General features: G+C 36.8%; 1 protein-coding gene across 1 annotated transcript; it reads right to left on the reverse strand.

Moving 5' to 3' along the window:
- Positions 1–4,421: 4,421 nt before the first annotated feature.
- On the reverse strand, positions 4,422–21,710 carry LOC133520771 (DNA polymerase theta). The gene is made up of 10 exons (XM_061855426.1): positions 19,372–21,710; positions 18,877–19,001; positions 16,427–18,432; positions 16,007–16,190; positions 14,886–15,067; positions 13,888–14,057; positions 13,466–13,592; positions 13,052–13,246; positions 5,708–5,972; positions 4,422–5,254 (listed from the first exon to the last, which is right to left on the reverse strand). Exons 1-10 carry the CDS (start codon positions 21,492–21,494, stop codon positions 4,965–4,967), a joined length of 5,667 nt encoding a protein of 1,888 aa, XP_061711410.1. The 5' UTR covers positions 21,495–21,710; the 3' UTR covers positions 4,422–4,964.
- Between the last annotated feature and the right edge of the window lie 782 nt (positions 21,711–22,492).

Here is a 22,492-nt window from a genome sequence, read left to right on the forward strand (position 1 = left end):
ACACGATGAGGTTATGATGAGTAGTTTAGGAGTTCTGGTGACCAACTCCTGACTCCATCATGAGACCCTGGGCCTCATCTAGATCGATGGTGTTCATCAGGGCAAATCTATTGAGCCCAAACACGATGGAGTTATGATGAGTAGATTAGGAGTTCTGGTGACCAGCTCCTGACTCCATCATGAGACCCTGGACCTCATCTAGATTGATGGTGCTCGTCAGGGCAACTCTATTGAACCCAAACACGATGGAGTTATGATGAGTAGATTAGGAGTTCTGGTGACCAGCTCCTGACTCCATCATGAGACCCTGGACCTCATCTAGATTGAAGGTGCTCGTCAGGGCAACTCTGTTGAGCCCAAACACGATGGAATTATAATGAGTAGATTAGGAGTTCTAGTGACCAACTCCTGACTCCATCATGAGACCCTGGACCTCATCTAGATCGATGGTGTTCGTCAGGGCAAATCTTTTGAGCCCAAACACGATGGGATTATAATTAGTAGATTAGGAGTTCTAGTGACCAACTCCTGACTCCATCATGAGAACTTGGACTTCATCCGGGTCAAAAATAATAATGCAAACCCTAACGTAATTTCAAGTGAAAATGAGTTTTTCAGAAAATCGCAGCCAAATAACACTAGACCTTACTCATAGTGTTGTGTTCCTGCCGGTGAGTAAGGTTGCCAGAGCTCAACGAGGGGCGGGAGGGGGTTAGGGTCGGCAACGCGCATGTAACTCCTCTGGAGTTGCAGGCGTACATATGCGGGCCGTATGCTTGTTTGCCACCGACTTAGTATTAAAAAAAAGTAACACTGAAAATCCATCAATAAGCGAGTCTGTTAGGCATACTGTAAAAAATGAACTTTTATTAAGATTTTCTAATCGCAGTATATAGCACTTCTCGGAACTCCGTAGCTGATTACGATCGCAACGAATGCCTGACAATCGAGCACAGGTCCGTCCTCTAAGCGCGCTCCGCGCGGACTGAGAGCGGGGCGTCGCTGCTGCGTGATTTATACGTTTTAAAAAAATATAAATTTACGGCAATGTAGGTCCCATAGTTACGATTTTTTTTTATAGGTTAACATAAAGTTACAGTTTGCTATAATATTATTTTTAAAGCAAAATATGCGTACAATTTGCGGAAAAAAAATATAATAAAACCCTGTTTTCGTCAAAAAAATGAAGAAAACTCGGAAGGTATTTTATCAGTTTTTTCAAATGAATCTTCGATTGTTCATCATTCCAGCCCCTCGTACGAGATATGTTGAATCAAATTGTAGTCATTCATGTACCAAATGATTCTTGTTTACAGCAAAATTGAGAACCGAAACGCCACATCTCACTGGAAAATTTGGAAAAGACTCCCAAAAAAACTCATTAAAAAAGAGGTTTAAAAGAGAAAATGAAAATTTGAACTGTTGGAGCCGCTAGTTTAGGAAACGATTATTTAAGTACGTTACCAGTTTTTGAATAAATACTAATAGTTACGTCGTAATCTTGAATGAAAAAGGAAGAATTTTACAAAATACGCTCGTCTGTAGGAATAAGGACTCTTAACGTCTCGTCGCCTAATTATAATCAATAGTTCTTTGCAAACTACCAATATGAACCTAAAACATTGTTTCAGTTTTCAGTTGGACTGTCAAAAACCCTCAAATTAATTGTCATAACAAAATTAATTCCATCAAAAATGCAGGACGTAAAAAAATCTTTTCTCGTACTAAGTGGGAGCGAAACTCCCTACTAATACTGCTAAAGTAACTCAGTCTGTCTGTCTGTTACCTCTTAACGCTTAAACCGCAACTGATTTAAATGAAATTTGGTATGGAGATGGTTTGAAGCCCGGGGAAGAACATAGGATAGTTTTTCAATAAATCATCATCATCATTTCACGCAGAAGTTGCGAACAGAATCTTGTGTCAAATAACCGCCAGTCGTCTTTGAAGGAAAGTCATCTGTGGCCCCGCCATACTTCACGCATCACTGAGGATGAGAGGCCATTTATAATGCAGTAAAGGAAATTGAAATATTTATTTGATGGTAAATCTCTCACATCTAAATTTACTTTGCATTCCGCGAATATGATTTTTTATCAGTGGTTCTTAAATAATTAACGTTTTTCGGAAACGTTAACTTATTTCGAGTAGGTATATTAGGTACGAGTGTTTTAGTACTTAAGTGGAAGATTAAGAAGAGGAAACCCGAAATTATTGAAGGTACAAGATGGATAGAAAGGGTTTTCCTCTGAATAACGTATACCTTTTTGTGACGCCCATTTAGGGTGTTACCACACCAATCGATCGATAATCGATCGATTGGTGTGAACAATGAACAGTCGACGTCAATCGATCGATTGGTCTAGGTACAGAAACTATTCCATTCTACCATTTTTCTTCGTCCAAATTGTACCAATTTTCGGCATTTTATTATGACTTTAGTAACGACTCGCACTTGACGAACATTATGACCTACGGATATTTTTTTCGATTATTTCCCCTTTTTTATTTTTAAGTTAAGAGGGGGCTAACGCAAAATTGTAGTTTCTATATTGATTTTTACACGTTTTAATCAAGAGCAAATACCATGAAAAATTTCACACAGAAACTAAACTACCTAACTATATTTCAAGGGCAGACTTCAACCAAAACCCTAAATGTAAAAGTTGACTCGATAGAATAAAAACACGAAAATGTGTCCAGTTTTCATTCATTTACAGTTGTATATCATTACCCTGCATGCCATAGCAGTATATTTTTTGTATAAAATACCTAATAATACAGCAGAGGGATCTGACGAGTTATGCGAGAAGCTAGAAGAGGAAGAGGAAAGTCACGAGCAAGCTATATGATATATTATATATACCACAACTAAAAAAAAAGCAAATGCCTTACACGGACCAAAATAACTTGGCCGAGGAACGCGAAAAGTGGCGTCTACTCCACCGACAAAAGCCAGGCTAAAAAATAGACTTATATTATGCCAGGCTTAAATTATTTATTTATCTATTTAAACTTTATTGCACAAAATATATACAATAATGTACAAATGGCGGACTTAATTATGATGATGATGAGCCGTATTTCGCGATGTAAATATCTATATAAGGGGGCGTCCATTAATCGCGTCATACGTTTTTGGCTTGTTTTAGACCCCCCCCCTCCTCCATGGTGATCTTTGGTGATATTTTCAGGACCCCCCCCCCCCATCCAATATGACGTGTATTTTTTTCGATAACTAAAGAACAGTTTTCTAACAAATGAATCTAAGTACACGTGAAGGATAATAAGGGCGGAAAACTATTATTTTTATTTTATTGACTATAATACAGTATAGCACAGATGAAAAAAAAAATACACGTGATACGTGTCCATACCCCCCCGTCCCCTGTGGTGATCATTGGTGATTTTTTGCTGACCCCCTCCCCCCCCTATACAATATGACGCGATTAATGGACGCCCCCTAAGCTAATTACTGAGCAACTTTTACTAGGAACCAATGGGAAAACATTGACATTTCATTAGCCACAATGTGTGAAGTAGCCAATTTTATTTTCGCGATTTTGGTTGATCTCTTAGTAGCATAGTTGGAAAATAGCCACTTTTTATTTAAATACTCGCAGACCAATAAGCAAAACTGATTATTTTCGTGACCCAGCACATTATATGAATAATTGCTCTATTAATTCTGAACCCAAAACTATGCCCAAACCGACCACAACTTGTAGCGGTAATATTTCATTCAGCGCTGTTTACTTACGAACTCCGGGCTTTATCTAGTTCGTGCCTTTGTGCTGACTTGCCTTGCCTTTGGGATATTTCGAGAATATTTCCCGTTTCTTATTTTGACAATACAGAGATAGATAGGATAGATAGATAATAGTTGAAAAATATTTTTCGTTTACGAAATATTTCATTGGCAAGTCAATTTAGATACAACAAACAAAAAAATGGTTATAAATATTTGTCTCATGTTTTGTTTCTCTTTTTATTATTATAAGAACACTTTTACTATTGAGTTTTAACTTGACATTTATTTATGGAACATAATTATTTAAATATTACAAATAATTAGATAGGTACTATTTCAAGCATTTAATTTTTTTTACGGTCTTCTCCACATTGATTTCGCACAGTTTGTTAAAAAAGTTTTTAATACACATCATGACATCACTATCACAATAAAGAGTGATTCAAGAAATGTAACCATAACAATAAAACAAAAAAACTTAAGTCCACGGGTAAGGGAAACCTTTGAAAGCTATTATTTTAACGTTAGACAAAACAAAATTCCTGTATATTCCCTCGAGTAGAGAATATTTCCATCTGGGAAAACTGCCGATAACGGCACCACACTACTCTCCACGAGTTCAGACGAACTTTAGGGTCGGGGTAATGGTATAATGAAAACAACCGACAACTTATTTACATCATCAATGCATTAATTCATAGACAAAATCAATAGGTAAATATCGCTCCATTAGGCACTATTACATACGCAGTATATGGTCGCTTAGATGATGAAAATTTCACTTACCTGAAGGCGACAAAACTGCAAAATAAATATATCACATTTTCGGCACTTCTTATATGTATTCACGTTGAGTAAAGCTATCTGCGCTCCACTATTGTTTTAGTTTTAGTTAACTTCACGCACAACCCCCTAAAGACAGATCTTTTACTACATTTTCTCTTTTGCATCTAGATCTATGGGACTTCTAGGTATTTTATAAATTGTCTCGTAATGCCTGAGGAAATTGACTTCTACATATGTACCCACTCTTCATGTTAGCAGGCAAAGACTCTAAACGTCACACTATACTCCAAAACCTTAACAAATGATGCTTTGCTGTCTTCAGGTATGTACTCCGTATACGAGTTCATCGTGCATACCGTAAGGCGCTAAACTATCTGTAATAACTGAGCTGATGAGAATTGACTAGATATCAGTGACGATATGATGTTCATAGCTTAATTTCTTCCAATTTGCCCCAGGTATATCCACTCTTAACTTTAACAGGCAGCGGTACTCTTAACTTCACACTATGCTCCATAACTTCTTTCAAAACCTTCATAAAGGAAGATTTGCTAGCTTCAGGTACTTCGTATATAAGTTCGTCATGCATTTGAAGTATTAGACGTGGTTTGTGTGTTTGGGAGGATATTTTGGTGTCGATGGCACACATGGCGGCTTTTGCTATGTCGGCTGCTGAGCCTTGGATAGTGGTGTTGATCGCTTGACGCTCCGCCGCACCTGGTCACAAGAGATTTTTATTGTATTTGAAAATTGTGTCGAATGGCACAGAAGACCTGTAAAGGCGAAGCTATATGGTTCCCGGCCAGTTTACATCACTACAGTATTTAGAATAAAATTACGATCATATACCTACTTGTTACAAATATTTTATAATATAGCATATCATTTAACTGTTGAATAGCAAAGACATTATTATTCTCACAACCGTCATAATACTTTTTATCTCAACTTGGTAACATAACCGCAGAAAATGAAACATCCGGAAATTGATGTATATTTATATTTACTGTATGTGCTTGAAAAATGTTGAATAATTCAGAGCGGGATGAATGTATAATTGTGTGTTGGCATGATGGGAAAATGCAATGTGCATACTAGAACTTTTGGCTTTGCCGTAGTCGGGAAATCCCGACTTACCCTATAGATGACTGAACAATGAATAAGACTTACTTCTCTTAGAAGCCACACCGCAGTTTATATCGGGCAGGTATCTCCTTCGCTTCATGAGCGTCTCTATGTACCCATTCCTCCTACAGTCTTCTATAACTCTCTGTGTATAGACCTTTATGGCAGGATAAGTTTTGTGGAAGGAGTCCATGAACACGGCCGCTTCCATCTCTCCTACGTCTAGCGTTTGAGCCAGTGTTTTGTTCCCCATGCCGTAGATGATACCGTAGCAGAGCTGCTTGGCTTTTTGACGAAGGTCGTCGTCCACCTGAATAAAAATACAGGTTAGGCAACGTTCAAGTACGAAAATGGTAAACGAATGAATTGAGTGGCAAACCACTTTTTTTTACCACCATTGCCAGTTCGTAAAGGTGACCAATTTGAATTTTATCTAAGGGCAAAGTAAGTTGATGCATGAGTTATTTCTTAATGCTGACAAGTAGTATTGATTTTTTAATTATGATTTTGAATGATAAAAATGTAATACCTAATGTTTATTTGGATTTGTAACGTTTTACGTTAGGTGAAAATTTTGTGTTTCACTCGATAGCAAAGTTTGTTTAACCCGTGTGCCTGGAAACCCTCGCAATATCAAGTTTTCATTAAATACAATATACATCAAAATATGTGAAGTTTTTCCATAGTATAAATATCAAAGGAAAAGAAAGTAAAATGGGGACTACGTTTATATGGAGAAGCGGTCACCCACTTTCCTCTTAATCTCATAATGTTCGGAACACGGTTCGGCGTAATAAAACGGCCAATCAGCAAAACAAAAGAATTTCAATAGCTTTTTAATTAATTGGATCTGTAAGAGCCTCCTTTGATGTTAACACAAAGCCTAACCGTGGTTTCCGTTGTTTGCTGGGAAGTGAAATACAGTGAGTTGGCAATTAACCACATTTTTAGGGTTCGTAACCAAAATAGCAATAACGGAGCTCATAACCGTCCAGGATCCGCGTCAGTTTACTCAGAAATAATCAGCGTTCTAAATAAAGGAGGACACTGGCCTATGAACCAATAAGAATAAGCGACATACTATCGGAAAGGTATTTTTATATACTCCATTTTTTTGTATAGCGAGACTTGTCAAATCACTGTATAAAAAAAAATATGATAAAAAAAAAAACATAAGAAACTTAAATATTGTGACACAAAATCATCGACAATAACAAAACCTTCATGATCTGCGACACAGGAACTTAGTATCGAACGTTTTTTAAGTATATAGTCACGTTTCAACTCACACTGCTTTTTGCGGAAATAACTTTTTTCACACAAAGTTTAGGACTACCTGCCATAGTAAAAGTTTTACAACTTAGAATAACCTCTCCAGTGACATACCGCTTGCCCTTATGGCTCAAATAAGCCAATTAGCCCACCCTCGTTTGATTGATTGAGTACGCGGTCATGTTAATTTGTAAATGTATAATATTTAATTTCCATATTTTCGCAACAGAGAACAAGGTCCGTATTCCTATTGACCACAAAAGCGCGCGCGACGCGCTGCTCTAGTTCTTAGGGGAACCAAAGAAGCCTCACACATAACACAATTATGCATAAGCAGAAAGCGCTTATACTGGTTATCTTGAGTGATCGACACTCTCGCAATGGGCAAGCGATTTTATAGTAAACACCCCTATAACGGACGTGGCACCAACACCAATAAGGGGACATATAAATTCTGTAAAATAATATTTCATATCAGTTTTTAAACACTGGCATTACCATAGACAAGAATCATAGTGCTGCTTAAGTGTGACGTTTCATTTATGTTTTTTTTTTAAATAAATGGCGTCATACTGCCCATAACTGAAGAAAAAAAAACTGTTTTTATATGTTAATTATATTGAAACCAATTGCAGTACCTTTCAATAAACACGTCGAAAACATAAAAGACGACTAGGACATTTAACTCATAACGTGCAAAGCGGTAGAAAGACAGGAATCGGTGAAATATCAACAATACTCTAAATTTTCTCTTCAATGTCTCATGATTGGTGCCGTTACTATAATGGCGCCAAACTTGTACAGTAATCTACTTGGCAAAGAACTTGCAAAAGGCGGGCTTTAAAACTACAAGACCCATTTAAAATGCAAAACCAGAGCCGCAAAAACTTTAAAACCTTAATCTATAGACGCACATTTGCATGGCAACGTTGAGATAACTTTTAGTTTTCTTACATTCAATGTTTACTTATTTCGATAAACAGCGTGTTTTGCACATCGGAATCAAACTGCTTTCACGTTCCGAGGGAGGAAAGTAGGAAACAGCTGGCTAAGTTATTTATGACTGATGGTTGTAATAAGGTTCACTTTGACAAATTGTGGTTTTTGCATTTTACTAAATCAGAAAGACGTGTGATCTACGAGTTTAATAAGCGACTGGTAGGACAGACATAATACAAAGGGAAGGCGGGAATATACTTAAACATGTATGCATAAGATTAAAATTGAACACAACAGTGACAAACGCTTAGATTAGTGTAAAAAAACAAAATACTTCTATACATTTCACTTGTGAACCTTCTGCCCGCGACTTCGTCTGGACGTCTGCGTGAAATGATGATGATGATGAAAACTATCCGATGTCCCCGGGCCACAAATTATCTCCATCCATACCAAATTTAATAAAAATCGGTTCAGCGGTTTAAGCGTGAAGAGGTAACAGACAGACAGATTTACTTTCGTATTTCTAATAAGTAGGGATAAACATGAGTGTTGTACTGTGAATGAATATTACAGAAACAATAGATTAAGAAGTATCCCTAATGCACCTAGATTCATACTACCATCATATAATAATGTCCACGGAACGAGAACTAATAATTTCATACTTACGAAAATAATAAATAGCTTTCCGAAACACATACAAGATTTATACCTATCCAACTCTAAATCAATTAAAAAAGTTACTTATTTTACGACTATATTTTATAAACATATATTTGCTTTGTTATATACATTAGTTTAACAAGTCCGAACCCTTGCTTTAATTAAGCCATTTATGACTTTAGCAGTAAGTAAACATGGAACTTTGCGAATTTTTGAAAATTAATTGGAAATTTAATAAATAAATAAAAAAACTTACGTATATCCTTTTGACGTCAAAAGGCACCGTACAAAATTATCTTATTTTAATTTGAACCTTTTTGTATTAGTAACTTGGGATGAATTTCGTTAAAGATAAAGATTTTATTATTCAAGTATGTAGGCATATTACAATGCGCTTATGAACGTCAAATTAAGCTACACCGGCTCTAACCCTACACCTCTGACCCGAGAAGATTTAAATCCCTCCTCAATTGGAGGAGGGTATCCCAATATGGACCGGCAAGAAACTCGGCGGGGGCTAGTTTGAAAAAGCAATAAAACAAAGAAATCTTCGTTATTTGGTCAATGAAACGTTCTAATTACGTTGCAACGAATATGTACATGTGTATGTGCATATGTAAATTACACTGAGCATTACGAGATTAAATGTGCGGAAATAACTTGCCCGTTTTCAGGCCTACCAATAGCAACATCCGCTTGTTATTTATGTTTTGCGGCAGTCATTTTACAGTACAAACATATTAGGTAATTAGGCTAATCTGGGGTCATTAGTCGACAACTAACGACTGTGCAGTTCGGCTACGTATTATTTTGGATAATTAAGAGATACCGACGTCAACAATTAACTAGTCTGAATGGGAGGTTTTAAGCAATACTTATTTGTTTTACAAGAGGGCAACGTTGTTGATAATTCTCTTCGTGCTAATATTGATACCTAAAATAAAATCATTAAATACTATTTCCAATTATTCCAAAATTGAAAACACTTAAGGGGTGTTCTTGTATTAGTATGTTTATATAAATATGATTATTGTGCATTAATAAAAAGCGTTGTCTAGGGTTCCAGAAACGAGTGTTACCTACCTACAAGGCGTTAAGTCAACGCCTTTAAATTATGTTACTCGTAGCAAACCTAGCGAGGAAATCGATTGAAATAAGGAAATTGTTTGTTAAGTGCTTGGACGGATTGATAGTTGGGCGTTATACTTACTAAAAGCTATGAGGTACGGATTACTTTTCTGTAAAGTGCTCAGTAGCTAGAAATTTAAAACATTAAATACAGAGATCGGGGTAAATACCCATGAATAAACCGACATTTTTGATAAAAGCTTTCTCGCACATTGTATCTACTTTTCTTTAAATATTCATAATTCCAATGGCCACCTTTGGTCTCTATCATCACATCAGATCAACTCGATGTCATCAGAATATTACATCGTCATTGTTCTTCCTTAAGTATAACTACTATATTTGAGCAAATTCAAACGTGAGAAAGTGGTTCGAGTTAGTTTCCATGACCCAAACTACATATTACATACCTAATTAACAGGGCAGGTTAAATAAAAGCTTTACCACTTAATATACCTAGTGCTTAGAGGTAGTACAGACAGAATCACAGGAAAGCACTAACCCACAAACAAAGCTGGCAAGGTCCCAAATTAGCCCGCGAACTTTCTTTATCAAGCAGATACATTCGGAGCACGACGCCGACGCAAGACGAACAAAAGGCTATTTCAGTGATGGCAAGCCTTAATTGTTTAAAGTGCCATTTCTTTTCAAACACATATACTAAGTAGTGGCAACGATGCCGCCATGCCTTAGGCCTACGCTCTATTAGATGGCGCCACCTTTTGATATTTAACAAATTTAACACATACCAGTGAAAGAATAAGGATCAAAGCCAAATGGCGTTCTAAAAGATTTAATCATTTTTTTAATGAGTAAATTTACTGTGACTACAAAATTTTCCTTGACAATCCACCTCTATTTATAAATTATCTTTGGCTGTAGGTAGACCTTTCGAACTTCCAGCTCCGCCATATTAAAACATCTAAATAAGAATCCATAAAAAAATCAAAACTGCTCAAATATCATGAGAACGGTTGAGAAATGCGACAAGTAGATGAGAGCAAACGTGCAGCCGGACAGACATACGTATGCATTCTTGCCAAAGCTGAAACTAAGACGCTTCAGTCGCGCTTCGCGCTTCAGAATCAGAACATTTATTTGATTTCACGTATAAATACATGCAAATACAATTATAAAATATACTCTAAAATACTTATTTACATGCTAAAACTGATTATTCTAAGGTTAGGTATGTATGGGAGTTATGCATTTTAAAATAAAGGGGTACGTACATGTCATTCAATAGGACTAAGTAAAAATAATAATAAATCATGATAATGTCAGGAGTAATTAATTCGCGAAATATTCATAATTATAATATAATAAGGTTCAAATTATGATAGACATAGGATTTCATAGCCTAGCCGAAGCTGGTTTAAGAATGAAAACTCTTAAGCTGTTTATAGTATAGTCGTTAGATTTGTAGCTGGCCCCCAACGGCTTATCCTTTGTCTATTGTTAACTAAAACGGCGCGTGCCACTACCTGCAAAAAAAGGGTCGTATAATTTGAATTGGCACCTGAGCGCGGGCTAGTCTAACGCTCAAAAAACCAGTGTAGGTGTGCTCTCCGATAACGCGCCTTTGTTACGCATATCGAGGACACATGGAGGAGGCTGGTTCGGTAGCGTTCGACTCGCCGGCACTCAGTAACCATATAGGGACCATACAAGAACTCGCAAATTATTTTTCCATTTGTTCATTTTGAATCTTATTTCAATTACCATAGGAGTTGTGATTAAATAACCGGTTAAAGTGACCGGGTCCTTTTTTTGCAGGTATAGTAGCATGCGCCGTTTTATTTAACAATAGACAAAGGATAAGCCGTTGGGGGCCAGCTACAAATCTAACGACTATACTATAAACAGCTTAAGAGTTTTCATTCTTAAACCAGCTTCGGCTAGGCTATGAAATCCTATGTCTATCATAATTTGAACCTTACATTAACTGACGATAGTAAAGTGCTCACGTGATTGCAAGTAAAATACACTGCCCGTTAATCGTAAACTTACTCATACAGTAAAACCAGCTTAACAAATATTCTATAGGGGCCACAAAAAAGTTTCAATTTGAACTTTATGATATATGTGGTTTTGTATGCACTAGAGGCTTAAGCGGGCAAGAGTATTAAGGATGACTCACGCCTCACGCTAGACCGGGCCGGGGCCGGGACGGAGCGTCCGATACGTCATTCTATTCATTCGTAAAATTCTAACTTAAACATGGGAAAAAGGATACAGTGGGTCATTTTAGTTGACAATACTTCCTCACTTCGTTCAGTCGGAAAAATACACTATACCTAGTATGGTATGAAGTAAAAATAAGCGGAGCGACGCGCTCGTTGAGCTATGAGAATATAGCCATGAACGAGTGAAAGAGGCGATTATGAGGGAGTTAGCACGGCTGTGCAATAGCGATATAAAGCTTCGTTCAAATAGCGGCTTGGAATAGGCTGCCTTCTAACTGTGTACCTTTCCCCTAATGCAAGAAACCTTTTTATCAGAATGTATAAGTTGATGACTTAAGCAGTGGAATCAGCACATAATACACACAAGAGTAGGCAAACTTTTTTTTATTTAAATTCAAAGTAACCCCGCTTTTAACCCCCGACGCAAAAAAGGTGTTATAAGTTTGACGCCAATGTCTGTGGCATAGTAGCTTTCAAACGTATGGACGTTTTTTTTTACTTGAAAGCGAGTTACCTTGCAGTGGTTCTTGGCTATGTTTGACAAAAATCTGTCCAGCAGTTTAAAGAGTATCAGCCCTTTTCGAAAATAGTGAAAAATTTCATAATAATTAAATAAATATTTGGGGAAAATCTTACACAGATCGACCTAAACAACGCTTCTACTATGGGTACTAGGGTACATAAAAAATACCCATGACTCAGAAACAAATATCTGCCCTTACTGGGATGCGAACCCGGGGCCATTGGCTTCATAGGCAGGGTCACTACACTCACTAGTCACTACCCACTAGGCCAGACGATAGTTATCATGTCTTTGTAGATACATGTTTGTGGGAAAACTTAAGAAGTCGGTTGTTTTACGTTAAAGATTATGAATACTTACTTGTTCTTCAGACACTAGTCCCCAGCTGGCCGCGACGGCTTTCAACAAGTTCACGCCGGACCTCATGATGCCGATGAGCACCTCATCCTGGCAGAAGTGCGTCAGAATCCTGAGCTCGAGCTGGCAGTAATATACTACTTGAATGACTCTTGCTTGTTCCTCGGGAATTTGTCCCCAACTGGCCGCGACGGCCTTGAACACGTCCACGCTGGACCTCATGATAGTCATGATGCCGATGAGCATCTCATCCTGGCAGTAGTGCGTCAGAATCCTGAGCTCGAGCTGGCAGTAATATACTACTTGAATGACTCTTACTTGTTCCTCGGGAACTTGTCCCCAGCTGGCCGCGACGGCCTTGAACACGTCCACGCCGGACCTCATGATGCCGATGAGCACCTCATCCTGGCAGTAGTGCGTCAGAATCCTGAGCTCGAGCTGGCAGTAGTCCGCCGACACCAACACGTGGCCAGGCGAGGCGCGGAATATGTTGCGGCAGTTGAATTCCACTACCTACAATTCAAAAACTAGTATTGTTTCTTTTCCTCTGTATGCCATTGTACATTACCCACAGAAAATCGTTTTGTATGCAATATATAACTTTTATGTGCTAATAAATATTTATTATCTTATCTTATGTTGTATTTTATTTCGTGACGAAACATTCGGCATGGACAGCGTTTAGGATACAGGGCCAGTATATATATACTACATGACTATTATTAAAAGTACCTCTTCGGTCGCCTCCTCAGAAAGGTATGACATCGGAATCGTGAAGGTCCTCGGCACACTCTGGAGGTTTGGTTCGTGCATGCTAATTCGCCCCGAGCAAGTATGCATGGTATAAGATGGAGTTATCCTGCGTAGATAATTTAATATTAAGAATATATAAGATCAGCGTATACACAAATAAACAAGCTTCTATATAGGAGGGGTCAGTTTCTCTGCAACTTAGTCATTATGCCACCTCTTTCACTTTTGCCTGTTATTACTATTAGCACATGTAATTAGCTTTATAATATGACTTCGGCTGCCAATTTTATTGCAGCTTCTTAGAGTTCTTAGTAGTGATTTTATACTTAGATGTGATTAACATTGTTTTTGCTAAAATTATAAGCCAGGTGACATTTAGCTAAATCCTACAGCCATCTCACCTGTTCCCATCGCTGTAAATGCAAGCTCGCTCCGTCAGAGGATACAAGGTCTTGGTAAGGATACTATTTAGCTTTCTCCAATAAATGACGATACTCGAAATGGAGCTGTTATGCGAACATAACACGCCCTTTTTCGTACTGACTTTACGCCCTCTGTATATACCTAGAACCTGCAAAAAAGTTATCCTTTAACAGTTGGTGATGTTTCTCTTAAGCAAAATCATCATCTTAAACATAAGCAATAAGATGTACTAAACAAGTAACTAGCCATTTAGCTAAGGGAGTACCTCTGCCAACAAACTGTCCTGCAGTTTGGCAGAAGAGTTGTTTTGTAAAATGGGTTATATTTATTCTGAATAAATGTTTTTTTTTACTGCTTCTGATATAATGGTACTATTTGATATTTGGACGCATGTTATTAATTATGTTGCCAGTTTTTTTTTTTGTGCATATTCCTTTTAGGAATTCATCTATTATGGACTTTATGATACGTGGCATTTCGCTTGCACTCATTTATACATTGATGCCGGAAGGACTCACGGTGACTAATATATTTTACATAAACGCATCGTGGAGCTTACCACCACAACACGGAACAAATGAACCATGAACTAAACAAAAGGCTAAAACTTATTCGACTCGGAGAACAACGGACTACGGAGCTCGATCATTTTAGTTGAGTTATGCAATGAAAACATAAGTCGTTTGTTTAGTTTCTAAAACAGCTGCAGTATATAGTACCTATGTAGTAGTTTTTCATATCAAATTTGGAATCGATCTGGCCCGTGGCAGGTACTCATGTTAGATCAAACCTAGGAGAGACCTGAGGATCATCAAACATTTAAACCGACTTTCACAAATGGGTACTCTCGATCTAGCCACCTTTCAGACCAAAAACTACTATTTGAAAGATAGACAAATACTTTTAAACATTTGCCACTATTCGGTTTACGTTAAAAGATAAACATACACATACATACGAGTACAATAGTACCTACTTTTGCGACATCCTTCGACGAGTTAAAGTTGAAATGATATCCGCATAATTTATAAGCTTTCTTCTGCAGGGTATCTTGCGAATTTTTCACATCTATTAAAAGCCGTGAGGCGAGCTCCTTATCCACAGTCACCCCATAATACTCGCAGCTCGCCAGGATCTTAGCGATTTGAATTTCGATGTCTGCGGAATAATCCCATGTGATGAGAAAATGCACCTATACGTAGACATGCAACTATTCATATACAGATTTGAAGTAAATAAAAGCTTAGACTAGGTAGTCGTTCTGTGAGCTGTAAAGCTCTCGAGCATAGCTTAAGCTGAAACTGAAAAAAGTATAGCTCCGCTGTATTGAAAAAACCAAAAACAAATTGACAAGAAATCTATTTACTGAATGAATGACCCTGCTCACAAAATTTCTTGGAAATCGGTTTAGAATTGCGATCTGTAGATGAGAACATCTGGACATACGAAAGCTTTTTTGCCCAAGCTGAAGCGGAGACCTTCGCTAACGCTCGGTCAATTAAGACGGAGAAATCACTCTTAGTTCGCAGTGATCTTCAACAAAATTGATCATATAGCCTCATGGCAGGTATTTAAGGTGGTTCGCTTTCCATACAAAAAAACAATTGCGTTTTATGAAGTCATTGTCATTACCATTACACACTATTACTACCTACATAAATATGTGCGCATCTATCTACTTTCGAATATTCGTTTGTGCTAAATTGATAGAAAAACTTTGTTTCATACAAAAATCACGCAAAAAACGTTAATTTAGTGTCACATTGATAAAAAATATAACGCGCAATTATGCGCGAAAGCGAACCAGTGTTAAAAAGTTAGCTACGATCTGTTTCAGGTATTTTGGCTGAGGCGCTGTTAACAGGCTTAAGGATGCAATAATAATTACATTTAATACGTGATTTTAACCATTCACAGCATCAACCACGTACCGACAACGACATAAAATTAGATTGGTGTCAATTTAGACCAATAACTGCTGTTTTACATTAGGGGCGAGGCTGGATGTCGTAAAAATATATATATCTAATTTATTTCATTGCGATTGATGGAAATGAAAGATTTGAAATATCACACAGTATTTAAAACACTACTTACTTATAATATTTTGTATATTATTATATAATTTTAGCAAATGTGAACTTTGAATGCAGGCGATCTTCCGCACGCACCACGCTTTGACACACAACTCCTCGGTCGCATCCAAATTTTTGAATTTCTTCACTCGGTTGCCAATCCTAAAGGATGTCGTTGAGAAATCTAGTTCACAGTATTTTTTCATCTATAAAATAAACGAAAAACTTACAAATTGGTTGAGTTTTTATCTTTAGAATAGAATAGAAATCTTTATTGCGAAACCATGGTACACAATAGTTGTTACATTAGAGTGTGAAAACACATCTTGATGTATGCAAAGGAAATAGCGTCAGACATCTGCGAAAAGATGCCAGATCTTCAGATAGATTCTAAACAATAATGTAAGAAAACGTAAATATATAAAGATAAATAGGTTCTTACCAAAAATACGATGCTTGGGATCTTTTCGTCACTGTCAATCAACCATTCGGCTAAATAAATATCCGTACACGAGCCTGCGATATCCGCGTCGAAAAACTGCTTCACATATTTATAAGTGGTTTTCAAACATAATATCTTCAAATTTAACTCGGTATTGACAAACCAACTACGTAATTTATTCCTCAAAAGCAAATAATCGCCATTCAAAGAGTTTACATCTATGAATATACAATTGTCTTCATCCGTACATATGGCGATAGATTTCACTATTGGTATTTCTGCTTGTTTGTCTTCTGTGTGTTTGATTGTTAGTTTAGGCTGATTTCTTACTATATTGCTGCCTATTGGTTCATTTGATGGTAAGGTTCTGTTATTAATGTCGAAAAATATAGCTGCATTTTCAACTTTTTCAATAATATGAAGGTTTAAGTTGATATCTTTCCCCTTCAAGACAGCGCACTTTAAACTAGTGTCTTTGATTTGTATACTAAACTTACTTAGACAAATGCAGGACTGATTTTGCTTATGTTCTATTGTCGATGTTTTTTCTAATTGATGGCCTAGTTTCATTTTCTTAGCAGACTGACGACTACAATTCTTCTTGTTAGCGTTATCTGCACTGCGTTTCAAAGGGCTAATGAAATGAGTTTTAATACAAGTGTCTTCAATATTTAGAGTATTTCCAATTACGTCATCGTTCAAATCGTAACATATTTTATCTTCTTCGTATATTAATTTTATATTTTCGTCATCTTCAACGTCTATTATAGTAGACTTAAACGCGTTTAACATTGATTCTGTATTTATTTGAACATCATTTGAAGTTTTATCTTGGAAATCTGTTTTTGGTGATTGATCCAATATATCGCAGCCTTCAATTAATTTTGTTGGTATTGTATCTAGTGGTAAACTCTCTTCAAAGAGATTTGAATTATCTCCATCAGAAAACATGCTATTATTTTTAGAGGTAGGTTTATTTGATGTTAATTCGGCATTTACTTTCTCTATTTTATCATCAGCCTCTCCAAAACTTATGTCTGGAGAAAACATTTTCTCAGACGTACGTAATTTTGTTATATTTTCAATTGGGATATCAGTAAAATTCATTGTATCCCAAATAATATCATCATCTTGATTTATTTTATAACTATGGACTAGATCACTAATTATTGGACTAGATTTGACTATAGTATTTTCATTTATCGCAAGATTTATTTTATTACTTAGTTCATTTTGCGTATTGATTGTAGAATTTATATTAGTCTTCGATGTATACATACTAGTGTGATTGTTTTTATTTAATGAGATATCCGATTTACTTTTAGCTGACATGTATAAATTGCCACTTGCTGGGCTATCAAGTATACAATCACTATCAATATTGTCATCTGTTTTCTTAGTCGAGGTATCTGTTTTGTATTTATTCATTTCATATGCTTTTACATTTTCTACAGTGGCCTTATTTTTATTAACATTCGTATGCATGCTTCTCTCTGAATCATTTGATTTATTTTTTTCTAATTCTTTATTTACAACTTGATCCATTGTCGAACTTTTATTATGTTCCGTATTGGTATTAGCGTTTTTATTTTCCCATTTAATTTCTCCACCTATGTCAAGTTCTAAAAACCTTCTAGCTTCTGAAATAAGGTTTTCAGCTGCTTCCATAGTCGTCATACCACAACAGCCAGTTATCCATATATTCTTCATTTTATTGCGTTTTCTTGTATCATCGCTGTCATCGCCTTCCCTTTCCTTTTCACTTTGAAACGGCAGAGCTTTATAAAGTGCATTTTCGATAACATTTGGTTCTGCTGTAGCGATGCTGGATATGGTTTCAAAACCAACATCGAAAAGACTCCTAGCTCGCATGCCGTTTAGAGAAGGTAACTTCATTAGCTCCAGTAACTCTGAGTGGATTCCAAAATGTAAACGATCTTGAAATTGTGAAATGAGCATTTCCATGTTTTTCCACCCAAGTTGATGACAAAATGCTGTTACCATTCCTAAAGTACAAAAATAAACGAAGTAGCGTATCTAAGGCGGACTAAACGCAATTTATTACAAGATTCACATAAATAAACAAAATAAATGTACATAAATTTTAATATTATCATTCTGTATGATACTTTCATATGTATCGAGACAAACCATTGTGGTTTAACGATACTTTTTGATCAAATATTCTGTAATTGTGATTTATCTGTAATAAAAAAAAAATACTCGTTCTTAAATCTCGACTACTAGGTACCTTCCAAACAAGTTTGAAGATGACAGTTGTGGTAATTTTTACTAGATACCAAATAACCCAACATTTTGAATACTGAAAGACCAGCAACACTCTTAATAGACCACCAGTGCACCTTATGTCTTTGCAAAAAGGTCGAATTGCCAGTTAACAGTGTGGCCAAAGATACACTTTATCATATTTCTTAAAGTTCATTAGGTACCTGCAAACGTAGCGGCCGATTGCTGTAGACTCTGCAAGAATCCTCGCGCGCATTGAAACTTGCTGGCGACTTCAGATAGCGGCACTTCATTTACCAAGTCTTGCAATGCTAGAGCCGTGTAAAACCTTTTAAACAAATAAAACTAAATTACACCTTTAATAGGTATAAATACGAGTCAGAAAGTACAAAGTAAAACCCTATCAACTTGAAGTCAAGTTTAAGTAAAAACTTTTATACTAGACGGTCGGACGGAGGCCAGCCTGATGCGCGTACTTAACTAATACGAAGGAGTGAAGACTCATCCACATGATCACTTTGCGAGGTCTAAGTCAGTACCGATCATATGATAATTGATGCCAGTAGTTAGCCTGCCCAACACATTTAACAATAAAGTTAATCAATATTGTTTAATATCAGAAATATTGCATAAAAAACAGCAAAATAAACCCAAAAATTGGTTAATAGAGATTACATATAACACATACAGAATCATACCTTTTATGAATATTTAATTTATTGTAGGCACTGTTGAATTTATTTGCTCCTCTCAAGCATCTAATTATAAAGCTTTCCTGCACTCCCACCAGCTCTCCAACTCTCTTCATGGCTTTTGTCAAAGTTTCCCAGAGTGTTAGCAAATGCAACCAATCTATATCTGCCCATTGGCTGCTGACACTGTATGGAGTCACCAAGTAAATCAGGTGCAAGTCAGTTTCCAAAACAAGACATTGGCGGGCCTTCTGCAGCTCACAGAATAAAGATAAGCCATCATTAGGCGCCATTGATGATGATAGACAAGCTTTCCCCAACGGTGTAGCTACATACTTAATGTCATCTCCTTCATTTTGAAGTCTTACCAGTTCAAACTTCTTTAATTCCTCTAAAGTGTTCTGTAAAAGTATGTTTTGAGAGGGTGTTATTTTCTGTTGAGTATAGAGCAAAGTACACTGTGAATATAAATCTAGTTCAGCTTTCGTACAAGCGACTTGACTCGCTATCATTTCTAATATGGCTCTCATGTATTTGTCCTCACTTTCAATACAACTTTCCACAGGGTCTAAAGCTCCCATCATTAATTCAAAACCAATTTTTTTCTCATTGTCAGTGCACACCAATATACTCTCTCCTTTAGTGTCTCTACCCATTCTACCAGCTCTTCCAATCATTTGTTTATATGTTAATATATTAATTGGCTGCCTTTGGAATACTGGTGTCCTTATAATAACTTTTCTAGCAGGCAAATTGACTCCAGAACTTAAAGTAGAAGTAGCCACCAAGACCCGTATCGCCCCAGACTTGAATGCTCCTTCTATGATGTCTCGCTCATCAAAAGTTAGTCCTGCATGGTGATATGCAACACCAAATGATATTGTATTCTTAAGTACTTGATCTAATCCTACAGGGCAATTTTTCAGCTGTTCTAATACTTCAGCAATGTTTTCAGTTTTTAATTGTTGTCTCAATATAACACCAATTTCATTCCCTGAGCACCCAAGTTTGAAGAAGGATGATGCAATATTTTGAGCCACGTTCTCACATCTGTTCTTAGTCATGCAAAAAATTAGGATAGAACATCCTTCCCTAATTGTTTCTAGGCAAATTTTCAGGACATTGTCTGATTCAGCAATTGAGGTAGAATTTTTTATAGTGCTTACAAAATTCCCCTGTTTATCATAATACTTATTATTGACTAGACAAAATTCGTCTAAAGGAATTGGTCTGAATTGAGTAACAAATAATTCTGCATCAAGCCAGGTCGCCAACACTTCGAGGTTGGGCAATGTAGCGGACATGCCAACAATTTGAATCTGCGCACCTTCCATCTTAGATGTAACATATTTGATTTTGGTCAGGAGAAGCTCTAATATATAACCTCTGTGAGGATCTCCTAACAAATGCAGTTCATCAACAATGACAGCCCCCAGGTCTGAAATGTTGCCATCATCTAGCAACCTGTTGATCAAACTATTTGCTTTCTCTATAGTACAAATAGCAACATGGACGGCTTGGAGCCCACCTGGAGGCGACTGTGAGCCCATGAAACCTTCCACTCTTATCCCAGAGCTGGATAATATGTCTTGCAGATAAAACATTTTTTCTCTCACTATGGATACAAATGGTAAAATAATGATTACCTTCTTTTGTCTCTCCAGAACAGTTTTGATGGTCAGTATCTCCGCTACGAGAGTCTTCCCCGCCGACGTTGGCGCTGAATACACGAGGTTACAACAATCCAAAAGAACTTTAGCGTTACCTAAACATGTTACTTGCCATTCGAACATCTCAGTGATACCTTTTTGCTCATATTTCTTAGCAATTTCTGCCGGTAAACCCCAATCCTTAAGATTTCTGTTCATTAGTTGCTTTTGCGAACATTGTGTTATCTTAGTTTCATTGTATATACTAGTATCGATGATAACCGAAGAATTGCGCACAGTATTGTTTACCTTCTTGTTAAAATTATCTCGTATATGCGTTGGCTTCTTTTCCTCCTCTGAAACATACTCTTTGACCACTTCTACGGTGTTCTGAATTTGGAACGAGAAATCAAAGCAATTGGCCAAGAACCCTACATTTTCTACAATTATTTGGGAATCTGCAAATTCTGTCTCGGCCATAGTATACTCACGCTTTCATTGACGTGAACACTTTTAAACCAATACATTTAGGTTTCACAACTATGTAGATCATTTTTGTTTAATTTCAATCGAAACAAATTATTTTTTCTCAGTTATGTTTTACTAAATCAAAAACAACGGACACGCTGTAGCTAAAAACAGCTGACATGAATTGACGTTGATACAGCTATGTTCCAAAACGTAATGTTGTTGATCTATTGGTCAAACCTTTAACAGACGGGCATACTAGGGCGGCTACCGGGAAAATCGAAATTCGTCAATTGCGGGCATTTTTCTCTGTCACTCTAATTACGTGTTAGTGAGAGTAAAAGAGAAAGATCCCCACAATTTGCGAATTTCGGTTTTCGCGGTAGGCCCCCAGATCGGAGCCTTTCACCGAAACAAGGCTTGTTGGATCATGATAAAAATGGATCGCCGTACGTCAGTTAAGTAGGCAGCTAAGCGAGAAAGAGATATTTGACCAGACCGACATACATCACGTCCTCCATCCATCCAGTCATCCACATGTACGCCCGTCTGTTATGGAGATTACTGTTTGCAATAGGGTTGTTTCCATCTACAAATCTTAGGGCAGAATTGTATCCCAATAAATTCTTTTGGATTATAAGAACATGTTAAACTACTTTTAGGGAACCTGTAATGACCATAATTTTGTAAATATTGAACTTAAAATATCTTTTGGCACACGTCACGTGACCAAACCCGAAACGTCATTGAAGATTCTGATGACGTCACAACTCTCGGATTGACACTGTTGACAGTTAGGCGATAAACAACAAATGACAAATGTCAGTTGACAGTTCGTATCTTCTACGTGTGTATGTAGTTATGTGTCAAACCGTAAACTGTGACGTCACACAATTATCAAAGAGCGTTTTGGACGCGAAAGCATCTGTTAAAATATATTTTGTTAATTTAACATATTTAAAGCCGTTTTTAGTATAAAAGTTGATTTTTAGGGCAACTTTTAGTTAATA

Source organism: Cydia pomonella, chromosome 8, assembly GCF_033807575.1.
Source record: "Cydia pomonella isolate Wapato2018A chromosome 8, ilCydPomo1, whole genome shotgun sequence".
In the NCBI taxonomy this organism is placed as follows: domain Eukaryota; kingdom Metazoa; phylum Arthropoda; class Insecta; order Lepidoptera; family Tortricidae; genus Cydia; species Cydia pomonella.

What these genes read in the sequence shown, in the direction of transcription:
- LOC133520771 (XM_061855426.1), bottom strand. Translation starts at nt 21,494, where the DNA reads ATGGCCGAGACAGAATTTGCAGATTCCCAAATAATTGTAGAAAATGTA. An exon ending in TCCCAAGCATCGTATTTTTG is followed by an intron (nt 16,191 to 16,426) that starts GTAAGAACCTAT and finishes TTTATTTTATAG; the next exon opens with ATGAAAAAATACTGTGAACT. An exon ending in CTGAGGAGGCGACCGAAGAG is followed by an intron (nt 13,247 to 13,465) that starts GTACTTTTAATA and finishes TTTGAATTGTAG; the next exon opens with GTAGTGGAATTCAACTGCCG.